General features: G+C 41.5%; 1 protein-coding gene across 1 annotated transcript in view; it reads left to right on the forward strand.

Moving 5' to 3' along the window:
- The first annotated feature begins 1116 nt into the window (after positions 1-1116).
- The window catches only part of LOC146574391 (potassium voltage-gated channel subfamily B member 1-like), a 48274-nt gene continuing 24304 nt past the window's right edge, over positions 1117-25086 (forward strand). The window contains exons 1-2 of the mRNA XM_085274002.1: positions 1117-1427; positions 2224-2889. Of these exons, the coding sequence (XP_085130128.1) occupies positions 2335-2889 (555 nt within the window). The 5' untranslated portion in view covers positions 1117-1427; positions 2224-2334. The remainder of the gene's footprint in view (positions 1428-2223; positions 2890-25086) is intronic.

Below are 25086 nucleotides of genomic sequence, written 5' to 3' on the forward strand. Positions count from 1 at the left end.
CCCATTCTACACCTACCATTTTATTTTTCAGTAAAACTTCATAAGACACTGAAAAATGCCTTCATTTAGGGGGAGGAAACAGTAAAAACGTGCGCACTCTTTTTTGTCAGCTGCAGAGACTGAGTGTAATGAAGGGACTGCCTGTACTGTAAACAGAGCCAGTCACACATCTGTCACACTAACACACGCCTGCTGTTTGCGAAGTGAAGTTTGGATTTATACGCTGTTTGGAAAGCAATGATCAGTCACTGGCAGGAGATGATAGGTCACAGATTGTAAAGCACTGTGCAGGTCTTCAAAGGACAACAATCTTGTGTGTTATATCACTTATTGCAAATGGAGGCGTGGCCATCTGCCACATCAGTTTGTGGTGAGGGGAGGAAGAGAGCCAGAGAAAAGTAATAACTAGTGATGCAGAGTGGTCTATAAACACATAGCGAGTGAGAAAAGGTGAAGCCCCCAACAGCACATGCCTATTACAGCATAACTAAGGGTGATTCCAGGTCACCTGATCCAACCTAACTATATACTCTGTCAAAAATGAAAGTTTAAAGCCTAATCTGGAAAGCAGAGAGGATGTCTGTGTCTTAAATCCAGACTGGAAAATGTTCCCGCAGACCTCACTGTAATTGTCTTTTAAATGTTAGCCCATTGTGTGAAGATTAATGAGAAACTTTTACAATACATCAGGCCAAGCCGCAAAACCCAGACTGTCAGATTGTCCTCTCCAAGAGTGAGTTAAGTAGCTGGCCAATCTTCCCTGATGTCAAATATTGTATTTTAATATTTAAGAAGCACTTAAGGATCGAAGAGGTACTTACAGCATGTCTCTTATTTATTGTGATGTGAGTGCAGAGTGCAAGTGTCGGCTTTGAATGACAAGTTGCTTGATTAATGCTAACTCCACAGATTGTCTAACCTGCATGAACTTTGTGAAAGGTTATACTTTGTCCAGTTCTGGCCAGACATGTGAGTTTTGTAGCTCTATAACACTCCAGCACGAAGCACTGATGCACTGAGCTATTACTCGCTGCCTGGGCCCGCGAGGGTTAAACTCACACAGCCTGCGCCGCTGGAGGAGCCCGAGTGAAATCAGCCCCTGCAGGATCCCGTTCACAAAGGCGCCGGCCAGCACGCACGCACACTGTCAGCAGGTGGAGGAGACACACCAGGAGCATTCCCGACTAACTCTCAGGAGCTCTACTTGTTGATTCGCTTCCGGAGCGGTGCACAGGGCAGACTGGACGTGTTGATTCCTGCAAAAAGCACTTATAGTTTTCAACATGTCGGTACGCGGCTCATGATGCCTCCATCAGCTCCCAAAAGAGAGCCGAAGAGCCGGAGAGCAGTAACAAGTTTGAACGCGTTTAGTCTCGAAATGTTGCTGATGCCGCTCCTTGAGGTGAATCGGGATATAAAGAAGACAGGTATGCGTTACGTTTATTTCTTTGTCGTGTGCGATCCTGTTTTAGTTTGTGGTTTAAGTCTTATAAGCTTTGTGATTTTGTAGCGGAGTTCGAGATGCTGTGTCCTGTTCGTTTGGCGTAGCTGGCCATCGTTACAACATGCGCGAGTTCCACTTTCAGCTCATGTGGGTTACTTTAAAATATATATATGTAAATGCAGTTTTGCTGAATGAGTCAGTAGGCATGTTTGACTAAAGGGATAAAAAAAACAACAACTTTATATCTCAATTATTCCTCTTTTGATAATAACTTGTCGTTATGTAAACCCCGGAAAACCCTGCACTACTGTGAGGACAGTCCACAGAATGGTCTTAGAGGATGATACAGTGTGTTATGAGCCCTTAATCAAAGTTGATAATCGGCATTAGCCCAGCTTAATATCACTCCAGAGAACAGTTCAACAACGTATGCTCATAACAACACCTAACACAAGTGCCTTTGGGCCGAGATTGATAGCTGAGACGTTTCAGCACCGGATTTCGTGGACAGCGAAAAGACGGCGGTCCTGGGAGTGATGGACGTTTCAGCACCGGACAGCGCTCGCAAGTGGAATCCAGTTTATCATTGACTCCGCTCCCCCACCCCGCCATCCTTGTCAGCAAGAAAAGCGGCTGTACCTCTTAAAGCTGATTAAAATATCTATTTGGTTCTCTGATGAGTGGATAAACCACCTGACATTGCTATTGTAGGACACCAGCAGTGCCCGTTCAGCAGCACCCACATTAATTTCCCCCCCTTTTCTTCTTCTTTTTGTCAGGCAAAAGAAACGAAAGGAGACCCTGATGCGGTCATCTCCAGGACCATGTTCTTTTAATCCACCATCCTGCATCTTCCAGTGTTTTCAAGTGACCCAGTGACTTGAGTGAAGATGATCAAAACAGGACCTCGGTTGGGCACCACGCTGCCGCCGGATACAATTGACATCATCCGCAGCAAGACCCACTCCCGCCGGGTGAGACTCAACGTTGGGGGTCTTCTCCACGAAGTTCTGTGGAGGACTCTGGATAGGCTGCCCCGCACACGTCTGGGCAAACTACGAGACTGCAACACCAACGACTCTATCTTGGAGATATGCGATGATTATAGCCTGGATACCAACGAGTACTTTTTCGACAGACACCCCGGCGCCTTCACCTCCATCCTCAACTTCTATCGCACTGGGAAGTTGCACATGATGGAGGAAATGTGCGCGCTCTCGTTCAGCCAAGAGCTGGACTTCTGGGGCATCGACGAGATCTACCTTGAGTCCTGCTGCCAGGCCAGGTATCACCAGAAAAAGGAGCAGATGAACGAAGAGCTCAAAAGAGAGGCCGAGAACATGAGGGAGAGGGAAGGAGAGGAGTTTACTACCACGTGTTGTTCCGAAAAGAGGAAGAAACTCTGGGACCTCTTGGAAAAGCCAAGCTCATCATTTGCTGCTAAGGTAGTGTGCCACTCAGCATTTTTTTTTTCTTACAGGTGTTCACTTTGGCACAGGAGATCAAGTGAAAGTAGTGGATACTGAGAGATTGTGGCATTAGCAAACAGCCAGCAAGGCTTCTGTCGCTTAAGTTTTAGATAATCGTTTCTCCATATTTGGATCCTGACGACGGGTTTAATTTTAGAAATCTTCTAAAGACAAAAACAACAACAAACCAAAAAAAGAGAGGACGTGAATACCAGTTTAACATCCAGAAGCTGGCGTAAATCTCTCTTTGGGACTGGTTTGATCTAATGTCTGACTTTCTTTTGACCTGAACCAGGGCTTTTAAGCTGTCACTCCCCGCAGCTGTAGCACAGAGGGCAGAAAGAATGAGCGATGGATAGAAAAAGGTGTTGTTGTGCTCAAGAGGTGAACTTCAAAGCTGTCTGCAAAGTTGCTTATTCATCACTCTCTATTCAAATAGTATAGCTGTGGAAACTAATTTTGTTAGCTGTTCTCTGATCAATAATCTAATGCCAACCAGGTGCGCTTTCCTTGGAGAAAGCGCCGGATGCTGTGTTCTCCGGTGAGTCAATTAAACCTCCTTTTGTCTTTTAGCATGAAAACATGACAACTTTCATTATTCCCCTTCACAGGTTCCACTCTAGTGTCTCCCGCGGTAATTACTGAATGTTTGTTTTAAATGGCAACAAAGAGGATGAAGAGTTTCATCGATGTCATAACTGCGAGAAGCCTCCATGTGCACATTATGTATTTTTAGACATCATCACACAACACCTCCTCCTTCCCACTGTCACCCCTCTTGGCTTTATTAGCCACCTCTGTCTCATTTCCAGTTTAGTATTCAATCTTCCAGCTCATTAACAGGCTCACAACACAGTGCAGGAACAAGAGAAGTGCGCTCCTCTGGATCGATGGATGTTGTCGTGTTAACAACTTTTTTAAGTGAACCAACTCGCCAAAGATGTGACTGAATCAGTATTCAGAGTAAATGTTAAAAACAAAACCGGTTCCATGTTAAAGTGTGGCTTTTTGTGAATTCTGCAAATTCCTGTTTAGTGTTTATTTCATTACTAAACAGGGTGAAAAGGAGGTTTTTCCAGACTGAATTTACTTCCTTTTTTGTGTCATCTCAAAATGCCTGAAATATATCTGGAAGACAGGAGAATGCCTCCCCTATGGAACAGCTCACTAAGTATTTTAGAAACAAAAGATCTCATGGCAATATCATTACTCAAAGAAATCTCAAACACCTCCTTGAAACAGGGGTTCCTGCATAATTTATGTAACTCGTCTATTCAAAGAACCTACTCTATCTCTGACCTTGAATTTCTGAAGCTCCTAATTATTTGTCTTTAATATTCAGCCACATTGCTCAAAGAAATTATGTCCCATTATGACACCACCCTCCATTTCTATGCCAGACCTTCTGTCAACACTGGAACAAGCAAGCATTCTTTGTTCTTCATGTCAAATCCCATTAACAATGCAGTTTAAACAGATCATGTTTGAAAACACAACAAAATCTTCCTATCTCCAATGAAATGTTTGTCACTGAGGGTATTATAATTTTAGTGTCTGGCCACATATTTGTGACGATGGCAAAAATCTGTAAAGATCTACCAAGTTCATTTTGATGAGTAGCAATTTCTTTCTTTCTTTATTTACAGGTGATAAATAACAGCCTTCCCCGACTCACCAGTTTAGCAGGCACTCTTTGTTAAATGTTCACATAGAAACATTTCAATATTTATTAGCACCACCCTTTACACTTATTGTTGAGACTGCAGTATTTAATTATAACTGAAAGCCATGTTAAAATATCACAACCTCAGCAACTGCAAAATCATTTTTACATTTACATTTTTACCTGTGATTACTTATTAAAATAGTTTGTTCCCATTTCTTCAGATGACTCTATGTAAAATGCCAAATATCACAGTTTGACAGGCATAAAATAGTGTATTTGCACCAACAAGGTGATTGCCAAAGAGTTATTAGCCAAAAATTTGGCATATCTCAGCACGGTGTGCAGTGTTGAGAAACCTAGACAAATGGAGGACAAAAAAAGAAGTGGCAGGGCTAAAAAAAATCGAACAAAAAAAGACCAAGAGGAGATGAAGAGTATATGAAAGTCATGTCCTTAAGAAAATATCCAGCAAAGACCTGACATAGAACCTGAAAGATGCACCTGGCCCTTCAGTTGATCATCTACTGTTCAGTGAAGCCTCATCAGAAATGTTCTCAGTGGAAGGGCAGCTGCCAAGAAGCCATTCTTAAGGAAGAGAAACAGGTAGAAAAGGCTGAGGTATGCCGCATTACACAGGACCGCACTACGGAGTAAGAAACCCAAATTTCAAATTTCATTGTACAGAGGAGGTCAGGAGAGAGAGATGTTTAACAGCAAGTGTCTACAGCCATCTGTTAAACATGGCGGGTGAAAATATAACAACTAAACTAAAAGAGCAACTCAAAGAACTAAATAAAAATTAGCTACCAGCCTTATATGTTATATTCCACACCTTGTGAATGTAAACAAATTTAACAGGTTTTATTATTATATTAATACATGGAATAATAAACTTGAGCACAGTGAGACTAAATGTGAAAATAAATGATTGAGTCTGAATAAACTGAATCAGCTTCTATTCACTGCTAGTTATAAAACAGAGATCAGAAGCATGACCAAATACTAATTGTTTACATTGCAAATTCACGCATTACAAATTCATGATAAGCTTGTGACATTGTCCACAGCACAATTATTTATGAATAATCAGTTCAATCTGGCATTCGTGTGGAATATTTGAAAACTATTATACACAGGTTTCAAAAAACATTTTGAAGCATCATTTCCAGCTCATGTATTGCCTCTAGGTTCTTTACATGCATTACTGTACTTTTCAACACTGGTACATGACCGTTTTCCACTAAGGCTGTGCCATCGTGCTTGAATTTATTACACAGCCCAATAGTTTGAAATAGGTGGATAATTTATGTCCGTCCGTGCTTATACTAGTATATAGCACTGAGGTAAACACATAAGAACTGTACATGATGAAGACTGTATATACAATTATGGGGCCCCGAAACATTTGAAGGAAAGCAGCTAGAGGGTAGTGGGTGTTGCTGAGACAAATAGAGGCTTTACCTTATGGGGTGTACAGAAAAAAAGTCCAACTGAGGCTAAATAGCAGCCATTAAATGCAATCTTGTTCCTAAAGCTTAATTGAAAAGTTGCATCAGTGAAGTGGCTAGTTCCCAAACACATACTCTGCCTCATTTATTTTTCAGTGCTGATAAATTTTTTATTGCACATTAACAATGCTTGACTTAATGCCAGAGAGACAAGGTGTGATTCAAAATGTCTATAGCCCCAGATGTCTTCATTCTGGGCCTTTTGGAGTTATAACCACCCCCGAGGTTATAACTCTTTTCCCCATTTTTCATATCAAAGCAGTGAAGGACACATGCAGCACTTCATAGTTTGCACTCATGTTTGAGAGAGTTATGAATAGTTTTGCAAACACTCAAGTCTGGATTTGTAATTGGTCCATCCTAAACATAAACTCTCCAGTAATCATTCCATCAGTAACAGATAAGCTCTTGTTGATACAGGCAAGAGTATACCGAATGTTGTAATATTTATAGTAGTGTGGCCTAGTGGCATGAAAGAGTAAGCAGCTGTGAATGAAATCAGGCTATGTAATACGGCAGATCCCAGGAGAGCTTCTGTTGCTCAGCTCTCCCCGAGGTACAGTTCAGTCTCAGAGGAATCATGGCCAATCAATAAATCACTAAGTCAGGATTTGGCATCAAGCAGGCCTTACTCTAAACCGTGAAACAGTTTTCTGAACATTTTGAGCCAAAAGTAGCTATTACCAATATAACAAGTATTTAGCTCAAGCAAATTTAATTGTTTGTTAATTAATTGAATTCTTACTAAGTAGTTAGAAATAATTAAAAAAAACATTTTAAATGCCTTATTTTTATTTGAATCTGCAAGCAACAGGCAGTATCAGAAGGCAAACATATATACTGTAAGCATAGACAGAGCTACGTTAGCTACCTAGCTTGGTTAGCTTGTGCTAATGCTAGTGCTGATCTAATTATTGCTATCAAAAACACAATAAATAATGATAGAATTTCACTACAGCAGCCTTCTTGAACTGCTTATACAGTTGGACACATAAGTCATAGGAAACCATAGCTTTTTTCTCAAATAGTTGTTTTTAAAAATGCTCCAAAAGGCACCGCCACCACAAACACGTTCAAGAGGTCAAATTTAGCAACAGTTAGCGTTTAGCTACCTACTCGTGTCAGCGTCCACTATCATTCAGTTTGGGCATTTTGATATGGGAGCAAGCTTGTAGTGGCCGTTCGAGGAACTGTACTTTCAGCCACTTTGTCAAACTCATTGTTAAGGGTACAGAGGAGGTTGTTAAATGTCGTCTTTGTGGAGGACAGAGTCAAAGGATATTTCATAAACCATAATGATTATTTTCAAACTTAATGCGAGCAGCTGCTGATAGCTGATGCCATGTTAAATTTCATTTAAAAAAAAATGGGGCACATAAAATCTTCCCAAAACAGCCTTTTTTTGACACTCGCACACTTGAAATGTAAGTCCCTGTCTTCTCAGCGCCTTTCGGTGTTGCCTCTGTACGCACTGAAGCTGTGGACCAGAACAAGATACTGAGCAATAAAAACTGACACTTCTTTCTTTTGCCTCAGCAGAGGCTATTTGAACTAATTGCATGGAAACTTCTCCTCCCAGTGAGCCAGAGACAACCATGACTAGAGGCATTTAACCGAACTTCTTAGCACACATCAGATATGCCCGACTTACTTCTCTGTAAGCACTTTGCTGTGCTGTTTGTGAAGTCTGAGATCACTCTGTGTGTCTGAGGCTATTGGCTCAGAGCACTGTGCTCTATTACCTGCTGCATATTCACCCTACACGGCTCGCCAGATGACTTTTCATACGGATGGGAGGAAATCAGTGGCAAATACATTAAGATATGAAGTATACTGAATTTATTTAAGAAACGCTCTAGGAAAGCCTAAGATGTATGACTTCCCAAGGGCCATTGTCTGCTGATACTGTTGCCCTGCATGAGGGAATTCACTCCACCTCCAGTAGTGTGTCACAGGGAGCGCAGGAGGATCGAAAGAGATGTGGCAGTACAGTAACGGTGACTCTGTTGTTGTTTTTAGCAGGAGCTTTGTAATGGAACAGAGAGCCGCCTCTGTCTCTGTGCAGCTCTTTCTCGCCCTACCTTGCTTGTGCTGTTTTTGTGTGTAAATATATGCTTAAAATCACACTTAGAGCTATAGAACCGTCTGCATTTTATGAGTTGCTTTCTGGAGTCGTTGCAGAGTGAAGCAGCTCTTCCATTGTGCTTAGGTGAGCTTTCAATAGCCATAAATCAATGGTACACAGTTTCACAGCTGCCAGGCTGATTGCAGTGCCATATAGCATTAACTGGGATAACACAGAGTCACGAGGTTCTCATCCTTGCTCTTCCATCATGCTCCCTGTCACACTCTCATTATTTAAATGCAAATAATCTGATCGGCATATAAGCAATCGTTATTGTGCAAACTATAAACAAAGATTGAAAGGATGCTATAACTGTATTACTTTTATTTGTGTAAATGGAAATAGATAATATCTCACAATCACACATTTAGGAAAATTCCTCTTAAAACTGGTGCCACAACACTAAGATAGAGTGATGTACATTTTTGTGCTCCCTTAGAAGAAATCTGGCTTGCGCTGTGTCAACTACACAGGCTCTAATTAAGCTGTGCTCTAAACTTAGGCATCAGCATTATTGATCTATAACAAGCCTTTGATGCTGTTTGATCAGCTGGCAGAAATTCACCTTAGGAAGTAATTGTCCCATCAGAGTGGCTGCTAATCTATAGAGAATATCTGCCCATCTGTGAGCCGCAGACATGTGGATTAAATTGTTTGTGTAGTGGTCGCAGTGTGTTCCATATGCATCTTCTGTGGTAAGCCTGAATGATTTAACAGAGACTTCAAAGCATTATGTTGCAAGCAGCACTTCCTCCTTGCATAAGAGCTAAGGTTTAGTTAAGGTGATTCTTGAAAGCTTTATTACTACTTTCTAGCATAACAAAGTTGAGATCTTGAAAAACTGCACTGTTCATGGAAGGAAAACCACGTTTCAAGGAGCGGAGCTTCTATAAATGGCTTCCCTCATTGATGAAGGTGCTGTGTTTCCAACATGAACACGCTGCTCAATTTGCCTGCCAGTATCTGTCTTCTCCTTCTGGACCTCTTTTATGGTTGGCTAATTATGTGACTATACAAATCACTCTATGCACAAGGCTGCTATGCATTAGCTAGTTTGTCCCATGCACTGGGTCATATATGTTTTCTATCTGAAGTAATGACATGTAAACCAGCATAATTAGTGTCACGAGCTGACAGCAGCCTAAGATTTCACACAACATGTTAATGAGTTCATTTAGAAAGTCTGGTTAATTAAACACCTCTGGCATACGCTCGGTGTCTTCCTCGGCTCTACTCATTATAAGTGTGGTTTTTTTCCCATATTTATGCATCGCATGACTGGGTGTGAATGAAAGGTTAATAATTGCTAATCAGTGCTTGCTCATTACCATCAACAGTTGCAGCTACAGCCACCTGTATTCAGTTGAAAAGCTCTAAAAGCCCATTGTACACCAGCAGCTTTTTCCTGTCAGCCAAAAATAAACACTCGGTTGGGAAACAATGAGCCAGGCGTTTGGTGAAGGGCAAATGAAGAAGAGCGAATATTAGACAGAAACACGACTTCATCGGTGTCTGCTGGGAACTGGTGGCTGAAAAGTTTCTACATTAGCTTACAAGGCATTTCATTTTCAGTAAAAGCGATTCTTGACCACATGCCATACGGCTCAGAGCGGCTGGCCCGGGCTCGAGTCCGACCCTTTGCCTCATGTCTTCCCCCCTCTCTCTTTGCCCCTGCTTTCCTGTCCTCTTCTCACTGCATCTCTCAAATAAAGCTGAAAAAGTAAAAATAATAATTTTCGTGGGATACAATAATTCAGTGAAGTGAGCAGGTAGAGTTAATACACTCAACAAAAATATAAACGCAACACCTTTGTTACTGCTCCCATTCCCCATGGGATGGACGTAGAGACCTAAAATTCATTCCAGATACACAATATAACCATCCCTCCCAAACAGTGGTCACAAATCAGTCCAAATGTGTGGTAGTGGGCACATCTGCTATATTGAGATAATCCATCCCACCTCACAGGTGTGCCACATCAGGATGCTGATCTGACATCATGAGTAGTGCACAGGTGTACCTCAGACTGCCCACAACAAAAGGCCACCCTGGAATGTGCAGTTTTTTGCGCTATTGGGGGTCTGGGGACCCAGAACCGGTCAGTATCTGGTGTGACCACCATTTGCCTCATGCAGTGCAACACATCGTCGCATGGAGTCTATCAGATTGTCAATTGTGGCCTGTGGAATGTTGGTCCACTCCACTTCAATGGCTGTGCGAGGTTGTTGGATATTCGTGGGAACTGGTACATGCTGTCGTATACGCCGGTCAAGCACATCCCGAACATGCTCAATGGGTGACATGTCCGGTGAGTATGCTGGCCATGCAAGAACTGGGACATTCTCAGCTGCCATCTGCCCTGAACAATGTGAACCATGATTCATCCGTGAAGCGCACACCTCTCCAACGTGCCAGACGCCATCGAATGTGAGCATTTGCCCACACAAGTCTGTTACGGCGACGAGCTGGAGTCAGGTCAAGACCCCGATGAGGACGACGGGCATGCAGTTGAGCGTCCCTAAGACGGTTTCTGACAGTTTGTGCAGAAATTGTTTGGTTGTGCAAACCAATTGTTCCAGCAGCTGTCTGGGTGGCTGGTCTCAGACGATCTTGGAGGTGAACCTGCTGGATGTGGAGGTCCTGGGCTGGTGTGGTTACACGAGGTCTGCGGTTGTGAGGCCGGTTGGATGTGCTGCCATATTCTCTGAACTGCCTGTGGAGACGGTTAATGGTTGAGAAATGAACATTCAATGCACGGGCGACAGATCTGGTTGACATTCCTGCTGTCAGCATGCCAATTGCACGCTCCCTCATTGCTTGTGGCATCTGTGGCATTTTGCTGTGAGACAAAACTGCACATTCCAGGGTGGCCTTTTGTTGTGGGCAGTCTGAGGTACACCTGTGCACTACTCATGATGTCAGATCAGCATCCTGATGTGGCACACCTGTGAGGTGGGATGGATTATCTCAATATAGCAGATGTGCCCACTACCACACATTTGGACTGATTTGTGACCACTGTTTGGGAGGGATGGTTATATTGTGTATCTGGAATGAATTTTAGGTCTCTACGTCCATCCCATGGGGAATGGGAGCAGTAACAAAGGTGTTGCGTTTATATTTTTGTTGAGTGTAAATATTGTATTTCAGTAAAGGAAAGAGTGCTTCCTCCTACTTTTAGGAAGAAGTAGGCAAATGAAGGCTTCTGAAAGCTTTCATTACTGGTTTCCATGGAGGGAGGTGATCTACTACGCTACATTAGCTTATCACACAAACCAGCTGGGGCTCGCACACACATGCACCACACAGTCTAACTATATAGTACGTCTTTTTGTTAGACCTACAAAAAGCCATGTTTTATTTTTAGTACAATGCCTTAGCTTATTTTTCGCATGCTCCTCGCTGATGTAACTGGGTTTGTAGCTGCAGAAGTTTTCACTGATGCTGACATTTAAAAGGTGACAGGTCAATAGCAATGGGATGGAGGCATGACTACTTTAATGCAGAACTTCATTCATTATTCAGGCAGACTTGTCAGTAAGAGAACATCACTCAAGAAGATGCAGAGTGGTGTGGGGACCTGTGATACAACAGAACTTTCCAGAGAGTTGGATGTTTGAACCCAAACTAATTTCCTGCTACAGCTTTTTTTTTTTTTTACGCTACATTTGCCAGTGAGGTTTTCATTGCTCCCTTGGCGGGCTGTGATTGAAAAGGTCAGTTTCTAGCCACCCTCTAGGAAAAGACTGGCTAATGTCATGAAATTCTGTTGTCAGTCCAGTGCATTTCTTGTTTTTTTGACAGAAGATATATATTCCTGTGGAGCTTAAACCTGTGTAATCCGTCTCTGAGGCGTTACAGACTGTTCTTTACATGACGCTCTTTGATGTTAATCCTCTGCCTTCATCCTAACTGAAGTGCTACACGTGTGTTAACTCACTCCTGTTCAGGTGGTGACAGCAGAAGATAAAAATGTTTTTTGCATTTCATCCTCAAGCACCTAGCTTTCAAACAATTGGTGAAGAAGCACAATGAAGTAACAAGGACGTTCAGGGCTCAACTGATTGGACGTCAGCATGACTTTCTGTTTTGACAGCTGCAGAATCCAGAAAATAAACCTTCCCAGTGTTGTGTTTCTAGAAACTAGCCTCAATATTAATGTGTAACTTAACCCAAGAAGTTAACATGTTGTTATTATAATGAAATTTTGGTGTGGTGGTCTTTTCCACGTAACTTGCCAAGGGACTGGAGATATAAAGCAGCTTTAAACTCTGGGACAAAATATTAAATGTCCCTTTATTCAATGAAACCAATATATTTGTTAATTAACAGCTGTAAGCATTAACATCCACAGCTAAGCCCATAAACTGTAATCTAAATTTGGTGTGGTATGCCAAGTTTAGTTATAGCCCACTGATGGCTCTAAAAATGGTTGCACATTACAAAAAACAATCACTTATGTCCTGAGGTGCATAAAAAGCTGATGATTGGTCTAGCAGTGGGCTACATTAATATGAACTCAGGACAAGATGAGGTCTCAGACTAGAAATATGCATTTTTAGTGAAAAGCCCATTGTCACAGCTTTTCATTGACAACTTATACGGTTGCTCTATGACAACAACAGGATGTGCATTTCCCGTACGAAAGCTTACTCGATGTCTTTTTTCTGGTATTAAAAAAATATGTTTATGCCTTTCATGTGTACAGTGGGGCAAAAAAGTATTTAGTCAGCCACCGATTGTGCAAGTTCCCCCACTTAAAATGATGACAGAGGTCAGTAATTTGCACCAGAGGTACACTTCAACTGTGAGAGACAGAATGTGAAAAAAAAAATCCATGAATCCACATGGTAGGATTTGTAAAGAATTTATTCGTAAATTAGGGTGGAAAATAAGTATTTGGTCACCTCAAACAAGGAAAATCTCTGGCTCTCACAGACCTGTAACGTCTTCTGTAAGAAGCTTTTCTGTCCCCCACTCGTTACCTGTATGAATGGCACCTGTTTGAACTCATCATCTGTATAAAAGACACCTGTCCACAGCCTCAAACAGTCAGACTCCAAACTCCGCCATGGCCAAGACCAAAGAGCTTTCGAAGGACACCAGGAAAAGTATTGTAGACCTGCACCAGACTGGGAAGAGTGAATCTACAATAGGCAAGCAGCTTGGTGTGAAAAAATCAACTGTGGGAGCAATCATCAGAAAATGGAAGACATACAAGACCACTGATAATCTCCCTCGATCTGGGGCTCCACGTGAGATCTCATCCCGTGGGGTCAAAATGATCATGAGAACGGTGAGCAAAGATCCCAGAACCACACGGGGGGACCTGGTGAATGACCTGCAGAGAGCTGGGACCAAAGTAACAAAGGTCACCATCAGTAACACACTACAACGCCAGGGAATCAAATCCCGCAGTGCCAGACGTGCTCCGCTGCTGAAGCCAGCGCATGTCCAGGCCCGTCTGAAGTTTGCCAGAGAGCACATGGATGATACAGCAGAGGATTGGGAGAATGTCATGTGGTCAGATGAAACCAAAGTAGAACTTTTTGGTATAAAGTCAACTCGTCGTGTTTGGAGGAAGAAGAATACTGAGTTGCATCCCAAGAACACCATACCTACTGTGAAGCATGGGGGTGGAAACATCATGCTATGGGGCTGTTTTTCTGCCAAGGGGACAGGACGACTGATCCGTGTTAAGGACAGAATGAATGGGGCCATGTATCGTGAGATTTTGAGCCAAAACCTCCTTCCATCAGTGAGAACTTTGAAGATGAAACGAGGCTGGGTCTTCCAACATGACAATGACCCAAAATACACCGCCCGGGCAACAAAGGAGTGGCTCCGTAAGAAGCATTTGAAAGTCCTGGAGTGGCCTAGCCAGTCTCCAGACCTCAACCCCATAGAAAATCTGTGGCGGGAGTTGAAAGTCCGTGTTGCTCGGCGACAGCCCCAAAACATCACTGCTCTCGAGAAGATCTGCATGGAGGAATGGGCCAAAATACCAGCTACTGTGTGTGCAAACCTGGTAAAGACCTATAGTAAACGTTTGACCTCTGTTATTGCCAACAAAGGTTATGTTACAAAGTATTGAGTTGTATTTTTGTTATTGACCAAATACTTATTTTCCACCCTGATTTACGAATAAATTCTTTACAAATCCTACCATGTGGATTCATGGATTTTTCTTTCACATTCTGTCTCTCACAGTTGAAGTGTACCTCTGGTGCAAATTACTGACCTCTGTCATCATTTTAGGTGGGGGAACTTGCACAATCGGTGGCTGACTAAATACTTTTTTGCCCCACTGTATCTACGCGTACTTTATTTTTCTGTCTCACTGTGCGCTGCTCTGGACTGTCACAGTACAAAATGAGGGCAAAATAAACCTGCGATATGCTTTCATACACTCCAAAAATATTTATGCCCAAAATGCAGACTTCAAATAATTTGTTTACATATATTCTTTTCCATGTAATTTTGTTAGCACAGTGTAAAATATTAAAAATTACGGAATCTCATCAGATTAAATATATTTGTTGGGTACAGATTCAGTTTATATCAAGCATATTTTCCTTAATGATTAATTATTTGAGTAAATAAACCATCAATTTCTTTATATTATACTTAAATTATTGCTTCATGCATATGAGGGCCTATAATTAATTTTTGTGTGTGCGTATATCTAATATTCAGTGCTGGAATAGTACAAACCCTCCTTCGTATGTTGTTTTAATCAATGTAACATTTACACTTAATGCCCTGCAGAACCTTCACTTTTGACCCACTTAGCCTGAATTTTCCTTCAGGAACAATGTCTTGATGTTGGATCTCTTGGCAAGTGTTTAATTCTTGAGAAAAAAGAACGACTCTTCCTAAATTATTTCTTCTCAGTGAAAGAGCAGACAGAGAAATGTAGTGTAATTACACTCCTGCGGTTTACTGCTGTGCTGAGCTGAGCGTACGGTATCTTTGGAGTAATGCTTATCTCCTGTAGGCTTCCTATTTAAGATGAGACAGGTCACATGATACGCAGGGGTAGACAAGGTTCAGCACACACACTCAAATCAGCTTCTTCCTTCTAGGTCCATTATCTTATTGTTGTGTGTGCCTGTCATGACAAGATATGCCGTGGAAGAAGAAAGTGTAATGTTGTGCTGAATGACAATAAAGGCTGTACTTAAAGTGTTTTCACAAAAACAAACCAGCCTCTGAAAGACAGCATGTAAAAAAATTCAAACCGCAGCAAACAACAAAGTTCACATTTCCTTGGAATAAAATGCAGTCGTGGTATTTGAAGTTCCTCATCTTTGAAGGCAGGAGTAAATCCACGTGCACACTGCTGCTCGCAGCAACTTGCAGCCTGAGAAACAGTAATTACCTGAACTTGATACAGAACACCTAAAAGCTCCATGAACAAATGGTCAACGACAGGGTTGAATTAACAAAAGATCACCTCCAGTGTCTTGCTGTGGGGCATCACTCTACTGCAGTATGCAGGCTGAGTTAAATAAACGACTCAAGTTACAGATGTGCCGAGCATATCACCTTGGATCAGCAGGTTCTTGTGCATAAAACAAACATCCTGATCCGAAATACAGTTTCTAAATGAACTGATGCACATGATAAAGCGGTGGGGGGGGGGGGACTAAGGCTTTAAACAAGATGTAATGGAGATAAAATAGCTATCGAGCGACAAGAGAGAGCAAAGTGACTAGAAAAAGCACAGCAAACACAGGAACATTTACACTTCTCATTTTACAGCTAGAGCTGTGTCCATTCGGCTTTTAAGCCAAAGCTTTTGCTCTGGTTGTCTGTCACGTGAAGACGATTCATTGAGCCCCCTCGTGAGGTGTTTGCTTGGCTTCTGAGCCTTTATATGGGAAATGTAGCTCTTCAGGTCCGACTGGTTTCAGTGGAAATGATGGAAGAGATTTTCCGCGTGGCCCTGTTGTCACAGATTAAGCCGGGAAATGGACATTATGTCTTTGTTCTGTTTTGCTTTTTTGTGTGTTTGTTGATCTCATCACCCCTCTGTCAGTTTGGACTTTAAAGGTTGCACATTAGCCTGTGCGTTGGCAAAAGTTGTGTAGCCTACTCTATCGAGAGAGAAACTGTCTTGGAGAGTTGAGTTCGATTTTTGAATCAATGCAGCCTCCTACTCCCTTTCACTCTTATGGAACAAAATAAGTCATTCAAACAGAGGGAAGGCAGAATCAAAAACCTGCCTGTATATGTTTGTTTTGGGGTGTTTTTAAAAACAAAAGCTAAAACGAAAAAAACACACAATTAATTTGCACGAGAAAGCATGACGTAGTATTTTCACACTTTTATGCCCTGAGGAGATGTGCTGTGTTGTTAATAACAGAGTTTACCCAAAGACATTTAGAAGAACACTGCAGCAGTGAATCAGTTCTTAATTTTGTGCAGGGTGTTGCCCACCCTAATGAGCCGTCGCTCGCACAAAGTTATGAAGCCACCTCAGACTGGCATCCAGCCCAGCCCCACCAGATTTCCTACCATAGCACGGTAATGACACTCTGCTCCCAAGGGGCTTCTATAAATAAATGCACTGTCACACACATGTGGACACAGACGCGCAGGTACACAAACACACATACGTACACATTTTCCCATCTTGTCACCGGCTTTCTGTTTCAGCCTGTTATTTTCACACTCATTCCCCCCGTGAAACACACACACGCTCATATCTTTAAATAGACACATTGATGTTGTAATTTAGTTGATTGTTTGTGACAGACTGGAACCCTTTTTTTCTCTTTTTTTTTTATACTGGGCAACATTGAGCTATTTGGAAGTCATCGAATTTCACCGTGAGCAGGCTGTCAGATTCAGAAGAATGCTTCATGTCTAAATCAGCAGAACGTACAGCAGAGGTGTTCTTTGATACCGAGGCGAAGACAAAAAGGGAGTGTGAGGGGAGATAAGACAGGCTGACGCTCAGCTGATTGGTGTAATAGCGCCGTGCCTGAAGACGGAAAATGGTCTGAAGGTGGTGTTTTACAGTGCTCTTTACTTGCTCACACTTTGTGTAAAGGAAAATAAGTTTAACGAAATGTAATTTTATTTGAATTTTTATATGGGGAGATATCCTTTATCGATTTTTGTTGTCATGTGATACATGAAGACTTCAAGTAGCTCCGGCAGTGCTTACCAACAAGTTTAAATTAAAAGAGAGACTGACAATTTTTGGTTATTATTCATCTTTAAAGCCACAAATTCACAATATTCACATAGCACATACAGTTGTATATGTGGTTACATTCATATATATGCATTTAAAATATGGGAACTGTCAAAACTGTGACTATAGCTATGTCCTGCTAACAGTATCCTGATCCTTTCTATATTTACAGCACCTACATCTATCAATACATGTACAGCACATGTTGATTTTATCTGGTTGTACTGATAGCATAGAGTTTTACTTTTAAACATCTTACCTTTAAAAAGTACATCTCAATCTTCTGTGCTGCTATATCTATATGGCACAGCTACCATATGTTGCTAACTACTGAAACTATTGCGAGGCTCCATGATATGACATTGTGGTTAAAAAATAAAAAAAAATTTTAAAAAAATTTAAAAAAAGGTCTATTGGCATGAATGGAGATGACGCAACTCTTCTATTCAACAGCTCTAAGTCTCCACACATGAAATATAAACAGCTAGATATTATGTAGGCTGTCTACATAGAACCAAAGCAGGTCTGAAGCAGGGGGTGTGGATACAGGATCTCTGGGTTGTCTCTGAGGGACGTTGGCAGGACATCCTTGGGTGACTGGGTTGCAGGTTTTGGAGCAGAGTCACGGTTTGGTCTCTTTGTCCCGGTCAACAAGTCATTCCTTGGCACCGGGTCTAATTGGGTGGTATACTTGGTCTGCAGCACTGTTTGGGTGACTGTTCCAACTTAGCATCCACAATAAGTCAGGACCAAAGGTTTCCCAGCAGAGCATTGTTATTCACTTCAACTGTCAGTGGTTTTAATGTAGTGGCTGTTCTGCGTCACTGTACAGCGTGTGGGTGTGTGAAGATTTTCTGGGTCAACAAAGTTGTAGCTGATTTTGCCTCTATTTTTTTAAAGGGATATAATGGTATATTTTTCCGCATGAGAGTAAGTTTTGGTTCTGCTGCCAATCATCTGTGTGCTTTATCCTCTGGGCTTCAAAGTAAAGTTGTCATCCAGTGAAGCAAATGGGAAAACAGATGCACTCCTAGGCCTGACAGTCAAATAGTGTGAGAGAGAGCAAACGTCAGTTCAAAATATGCTCAATCCAAAGTGAACACATGGTTAAGTGAAAAAGGATCAAAGGCCACATCCCTGTGGTATTTGTATGCTAATATTGATGGTAATTATGTAAGACTCCTGTGGTGCGCTGACTGAAGAGGAACTAATGCTGTAATTACATTCAAGAGTAGCGCTTCAGGTAGCAGAGTAGTGCAGACGAGCCATACGAGCCTCGGGAGAACATCATAGTGGTACATGACTGCCAGGATAACACAGAGGAGGTCTTTGGGGAGCAGCTGAAAGCAGTGCACCTCCTTGGGTAGCTCACATGAAACCCTGTAGCCACTCAGCACATCGAATTACTGGCATGCACGGGTTTCTCATTAATTTGCATCCATGCGAATTTAACTGCTGTCCTTAGCATACCGCACCGTAAGAACCAGTGAAGCTGACAGTCAATGCCGAGTGGTGGATTGTGTGAGTTTCAGTCACTATCCCACTAATCTCCAGGCAGCAGTCCCAGGAGTCCCTGTTTTCTTTAGTCCACTGCCAGAGCCACAGCCTACTCGCTGTTCTCATTTCTCGTCTCTCCACCTACCAGACACCAGTCAGAAGCACATCAGCCTACCTCTGTGTGGTGTGTGATATACATCGGCATATTGGTCTTAAGTGGGCCAAGGAGGAGAGGAGAAGATCAGCTGATGGTCTGTTACTAATACTATGTGCCAGCTGTCTCTATTTTCTCTTTTAATCTTTTGTAAAAACCTACTTTAATGGCTTCTTTTTATTCTATCAACTGTATGTAAAAGATGGAAGGAGTCCAATTATATTGAAGTCCAAGACAAAAATACCTAATTACTTACGATATATTTTGTGGAGGTGGCAGTAAGAACATTACTTACTGCATGACATGTATCTAAAGCTTCAGGTTTAAACTCCTCATCACAGGACATTCATCATCATTATTGCCTACCTCAGGCAGCTTCCTCTTCCATGTGAACAGGAGGTAAGACTGAATGGCTCCTGTGAAAACTGAGCAGCCGTGATGTAAATTGAAAGAGTTAGTGATCCGTGGGAAACATGACTCCCTTGTTGTTAACACATTTGTGGTTCTAGATGCAGCTCTCTCTGGACCCAAACACAGACTGAGCTTAGACGATTTAGAAGATCAACGTGTGAAGATCATATTAGCATGAACCCGAGGAGAGGAGCGCTAAGATGGAATTGATTTATTTTACCCTGGCCCATCTCAAGTTTTCTGTATATGCTTAGCATTATTCATTTTTTTTTAAATATGTGTTGTTTAGAGTTGGATTGCATTCAGTTCTGGACAAAACCTAATTTCTCAAGTACCTTTTATCAGCCTTTTGATAGAGTTTGATTTTGTTTAATTTTCATATAGGACTTTGTTATAGAAGTCTGCTGATTTTCTTTTTGTAGGTTTCTTTTCAAATGGCCTTTCAAACCTGTTTTCTTTCTCAGGTTTTTCCCTTTGGCATCTAAAATATCCACAAAGTCTTTTTACCTTTTGGGACTTGCTACAGTCGTCAGAGAGGCCGATCTCACTCCCAGCACCCTTTCACTGCTTTTCCACAGACAGATTTGAACAAATGTCACACAGCAGTCGGGGTCATTCTGTGAAAAGAAAATCATGGAGGACTGAGTCTGTGTGCTGCGCTGGTGGATATCTTGTGGTAGCCCCTCCCACACCTGCTCAGCGAAAAGAGGAAAACTGAGACATTCCCTTGTCAGGATGCCTATGCCTGACATACCATCCTTTTTTATGTGTACTCATTTATGTGCTGTGAATGGTCATATTTTAACTGTAAACTGACTGAGTACTGTTAGTGATTCAAGTAACCAACAAACAAGGGAAAGTGAGTGAGAACAAACACAAACAGCGGTTTCATCATTGACAGGCTTGTCTTTACAACACCGCCATCCTTCCCACCATCTTTAGTGAACTTGTTGGTTTTTCAAGCAGAGCGCTTTGCTTACAGCATTCAATATTGCCGTGGCCCGTGCACCAAATATGCCTTTTCTGGTGGCTGAGGCATTAGTCAATAAAAGTTCTAAGGCTTGAGCTACAAAAGGTTTCAATTGTCACAAGGTCTGCGTGCAGACATGCACCTGCATTTGCAGATTTGGCAACACCCACATCGCTTCAGCTTCTGTCGTTAATCATCACCGGGATTGTGCAGTTGTGACTGGTGAGTCAAATAAATAACAAGCGCCCTCATGTTTAAAGGAGTTAATATTGACAGACTTCATCCTCGGTTTTTCCCATCTGAGACAAAGTGATGCTGACAAAGACAGCATGTCCAAACTATTTATATCTTATTATGCTTATGTAATACCGTTCCTCCTGTGGTCAGTCCAGAGGGTTTTTGAGCAGGACGGGACTTTAAGAAAATGAGATGAAAAGGGCTGCTTATTAGAGCCTCTTCATCAAACCTCTACCAAGATCAAAATCAGTATTAGATGGAAATCCCAGGGCAACCTTGGCTCTTTGGATAAGGCCAACAACAGTTTTGCCAAATCTCTAAGGATTTGCCTTCTAATCTGAGTGTAATCTCACACTTCCTGAGTCTAATGCCAAAAGTGATTACGGAAATACTCGCTCGCTGTAGAACATACACTATTTAAGAGAACATAATCAAAGAGAAGGATGGTGACACATGGTGATACCGGACTGCTAACAGACATAACTTTCTGTCAAGTGAAATTTATTACAGAATTGTTTGACTGATTTTCGATATAGTACATAGTCTGGTTACGTGGTCACATGGGAGACTTGAGCTGAAATCCTGAAAGATCAGCTGAAGTGATTATTTAGGAAGTGAGCTTTTGAAGAAAGGAAAGTGGCTGTTATCTAAATGATTTAAGAGTAACCACAGAAAAATATAATTGCAATGAATTGTTTTTACCTTTAGAACTGGGAATAATTAAATTAAGAGGGATAATTGCTAGTTAAAGGGGCATAGAGAAAGTGCTGGCGCTGTTGTTTGGAGTGTCATTAAAATCTGGCTAACATTCAGCTACAGCTTTGTTGGATGGTTTCACCTAAGAGGAATTTTTATTGGCTGACAAATGAATCACCACAAAAAGGATAAATAAAAAAAAAAAAGCATGTTTGTTTTTTTCACTTGGATATTTCATTGACATCAAAGTGTGGAGTCACAGCAACACAGCCGGTTGGACGCCTGTGAAAATGCTCCAGACTCCAAAAGTAGGGGTGAGAGGAACTCTGCGACTGCCGGGAAACTCTGCATCTGCTCTTTAATAAATTAACCAAAACAGTAGTTGGTAGACAGGACAGCAGCTGTACTCGCAGCAGAAGAGGCAGATTAGTAGTGAGAAGGATAACAGCTGCAAATTAAAACAGCTCCCTGATTGATTTCTTTCATAATAGGAAGCGCTGTGACTGCCCATCGGACAGGCAATAAAGTGGTGTTTACTCAGCCCGAAGTAAAGTTTGATCAGTAAGAGCGACTGTGTGTGTGTGGCGACTTACAGGAGGTGATATCATGCAGGTAAGCTGAGAATCAGCTGATATGGGTGGTAATGGAGGTCGAACGGATCTTTTATAAGAAAGTTGTCTTGATGAGAGGGTCAGGTGCGACAGCAGAAGACTCGTTCACTGTGTTTTAATCTGAGGTCAGAATCTCCATGTATGGCAGCGACTGGCTGGGCCGGCATGCTTGACTGTCGGCCAGTTTACAGCAGGCTGGATGGATGGCAGTGTGTGGAGCATCATCCAGCAGTCTGACATGTGTTTAGCCTCTTATTCAGTGAGTGTAGCTTTCTTCTTGAGCATGATGCGTAGGAAACTAAAGTTAGGGCTCATACCTATGAGACAATAGTGTACTTTTTTTTAAAAGAATGGCATGGTTAAATTATAGCTACTCATTTCTTACAGGCTTTTCTCACTCGGTTGCTGTCCAGTATCTCCGCCCCATGATGCCAGCGATGGCACCAGCATTAAAAACATTCTTTAATTTAGAGTTTTGTTCCACTTGCAAATCATTGTCTCTGTCATTTCAACTTTATACAACTAGGATGCACAGCCCGACTGAAAATCAGCAGTCTGCTACAGTCCATGTTGGCTTGGCAGCTTTTTCTGACATTACTTATTCTTATGGGTATTTCATGAATGAGGACCTATCGTGCTAATTTTCAGCTCCATATTTTTGTTATTGGACTCAGAATTGAAAATAACCTTTATCTCATTCTGTGCCTAGGTGCGTCCACTCAGTTCACCTCTGAAATAAGCTGTTTAGCTTCTCTCCCCTTAAGCCAACTGTCCAATTAGTGTAATGGGATGGTTGCCTGCTGATTGGCTGAACATCAGGTGGGTGGAATTTCTGTGCTTCCAGAGGTGTTTGCCTGAGATTAATTTCTAAAAGATATTTTCTCTCCCTGACATCATACGGAGCCAGGAGTAGAAAAGTCTGGCTTCTGACTCACAGGGAGGACTTTTTACACTGAGCACATCATTTGAAACTTTGGTCATGTGTAATATGAGCAGCCACCAGTAAAAACTAGGGGAATGGTTAATAGATCTCCTTTAAGGCAAAAAAAAAAAAAAGAAGCTATATATTAAACATTTAAAGCTAAGTTTAACACACTAAGATAGTTTTTTGTTTTAAGAAGTGTACACACAGCCTGGGACAATTCAAAAATTGTATTAAGAATGATACATTAGTAACATATTTGTGTTAAAAGCATCTTGGCTCCCTGTGAGACGGCTTTCAGAGGAGTAAAATCAATTTTCTTCTCCACAGAGAATTTAGCATTTTTTTTTGTGCTTCCTCTAAAAGGGGTCTAAGCTTGATGCAAGTGTTTTTTTATCCTTTATTGCTAAGATAAAAGTAGCACAGTGAGGTTCTCTGAAACTGACTTGATACATGCTCAATAATCCAAGTAAGGAAATCCAAAAAGTCGAGTCTGTTCAATCTTGAAATACAGTTTTTACTGGGAAAATCTGTTCATCACTCAGCCTCTCACTGAAAATGCTGCGTCCAGATAAACAGCAGTAACTTCTTATATAAATTATTATATAAGAATGTAAGAATAAGCTAAGAATATTATTGATTAGTGTCAGCACGAGTAACTGTACACACTGAAAGACCGTAGTAGCATTCTTCTTGCTGAGCTGACACCATTATGTTTATGAATACACATTCCTCTGTGTGTGTGTGTGTGTGTGTGTGTGTGTGTGTGTGTGTGTGTGTGTGTGTGTGTGTGTGTGTGTGTGTGAATAATCTACTGATTATTATGAAAACAAACTGATTGTTAAGGTCTGTGTTGATGACTTCTGATACTTCTGCTTGTACTATTATACTACTGCTATTCTATACAGTATAATATACTGCTATAATACTGTTTCTATATCCTACGTTCAGTATGTAAACCACTGACTTGTGATAAATAATTATTTTTATTCTTCTTGGAAACTAAAAATTATACATCAAACCTGCACAATGAGAAATCTCTGAGCTGTTTTGCATTGACTGCTACATCTGTTTTATTTACAGCCTATGGCACATTTAAACAACAGAAGTTGAACCAAACTGCTTTAGAGAGAGGCACATGTATACTCCAGATCTTTAAAAAACACTTTGAAATACATGGAAAGCTGAAAGGTGTGTTTGGCTGTATTAGTTATTGTGGAAAGTGAAAATCACAGTGGTCATTAAAATGTGTTCTGAATATTTGCAGATTGATGATGATTCGTCCCATAAATCATGGCACACTGCTCTCCCCTACATAAGCTGACTTTATAAGTTCAAAGTATCGGTATGTTGGTATCTGCATACTGACCCTGTATTTACTTGGTATTGGAACCATACCAAAATTTAACAGCACTAGACATTCAGTGTAGAAATTTTTAAAACTGGAACAAAATAATGTTTTGGGTTTTTTTTATATTGCTCAACTAAATGATCCGATAATCTAATAAATTCTAATTTTCGTAGAATTCGCACAGCATGCCTGGAGCTTTTTTTTTCTAGCCGCCTACTTAAATGTCGGAAATTGAACAGAAATAAGATTTTTTTTTTACCCTCTGTAATCTAATTGGTGTAATATAAAGGATATTGGATGTGGTCTTCAGAGAATCTAGTCTTACTGGCTTCTCAAACAGCTTTACACTGTAAGCCACATTCATGCACTCATGCAAAGCTTTGTCTACCACACACACAGAAATAGAACATTGCTGGTCACAAGCCAGTGTACTCCTAGTGTCAGTCCTAAGCCCCGATAAATTGAGGGGATTGCATCAGGAAGGACCTTAGCCATTGGTGCTGGTGACCAGTGAGGCGGAGTTGGAAAGAAGAGAGAGAAGAAGAGGGCAAAGGTGCATTCAGAGTCAGGGAAAGAAGAGGAGAGGTGGGAACATGGAGGTGAGAGTAGGGACGTTGCATGTAGGGACTATGACTGGCAAAGAAGGAGAGCTGGCTGAAGAGAGGCAAGGCTAAGATAATTTGGACGTGTGCAGAGGAAGAATAGTGGATAAGTTGGACACATAATGTTAAAAATGAAGCCGCCAGGCAGAAGGAAAAGAGGAAGACCAGAGAGAAAGGTTCATGGATGTAATGAATGAGGAAGAAAGCAGAAAGTTAA

This window comes from Mchenga conophoros, linkage group LG5 (assembly GCF_057382185.1).
Source record: "Mchenga conophoros isolate Kocher_MC1m ecotype Shallow Benthic linkage group LG5, M_conophoros_male_GT1.1, whole genome shotgun sequence".
NCBI lineage: Eukaryota > Metazoa > Chordata > Actinopteri > Cichliformes > Cichlidae > Mchenga > Mchenga conophoros.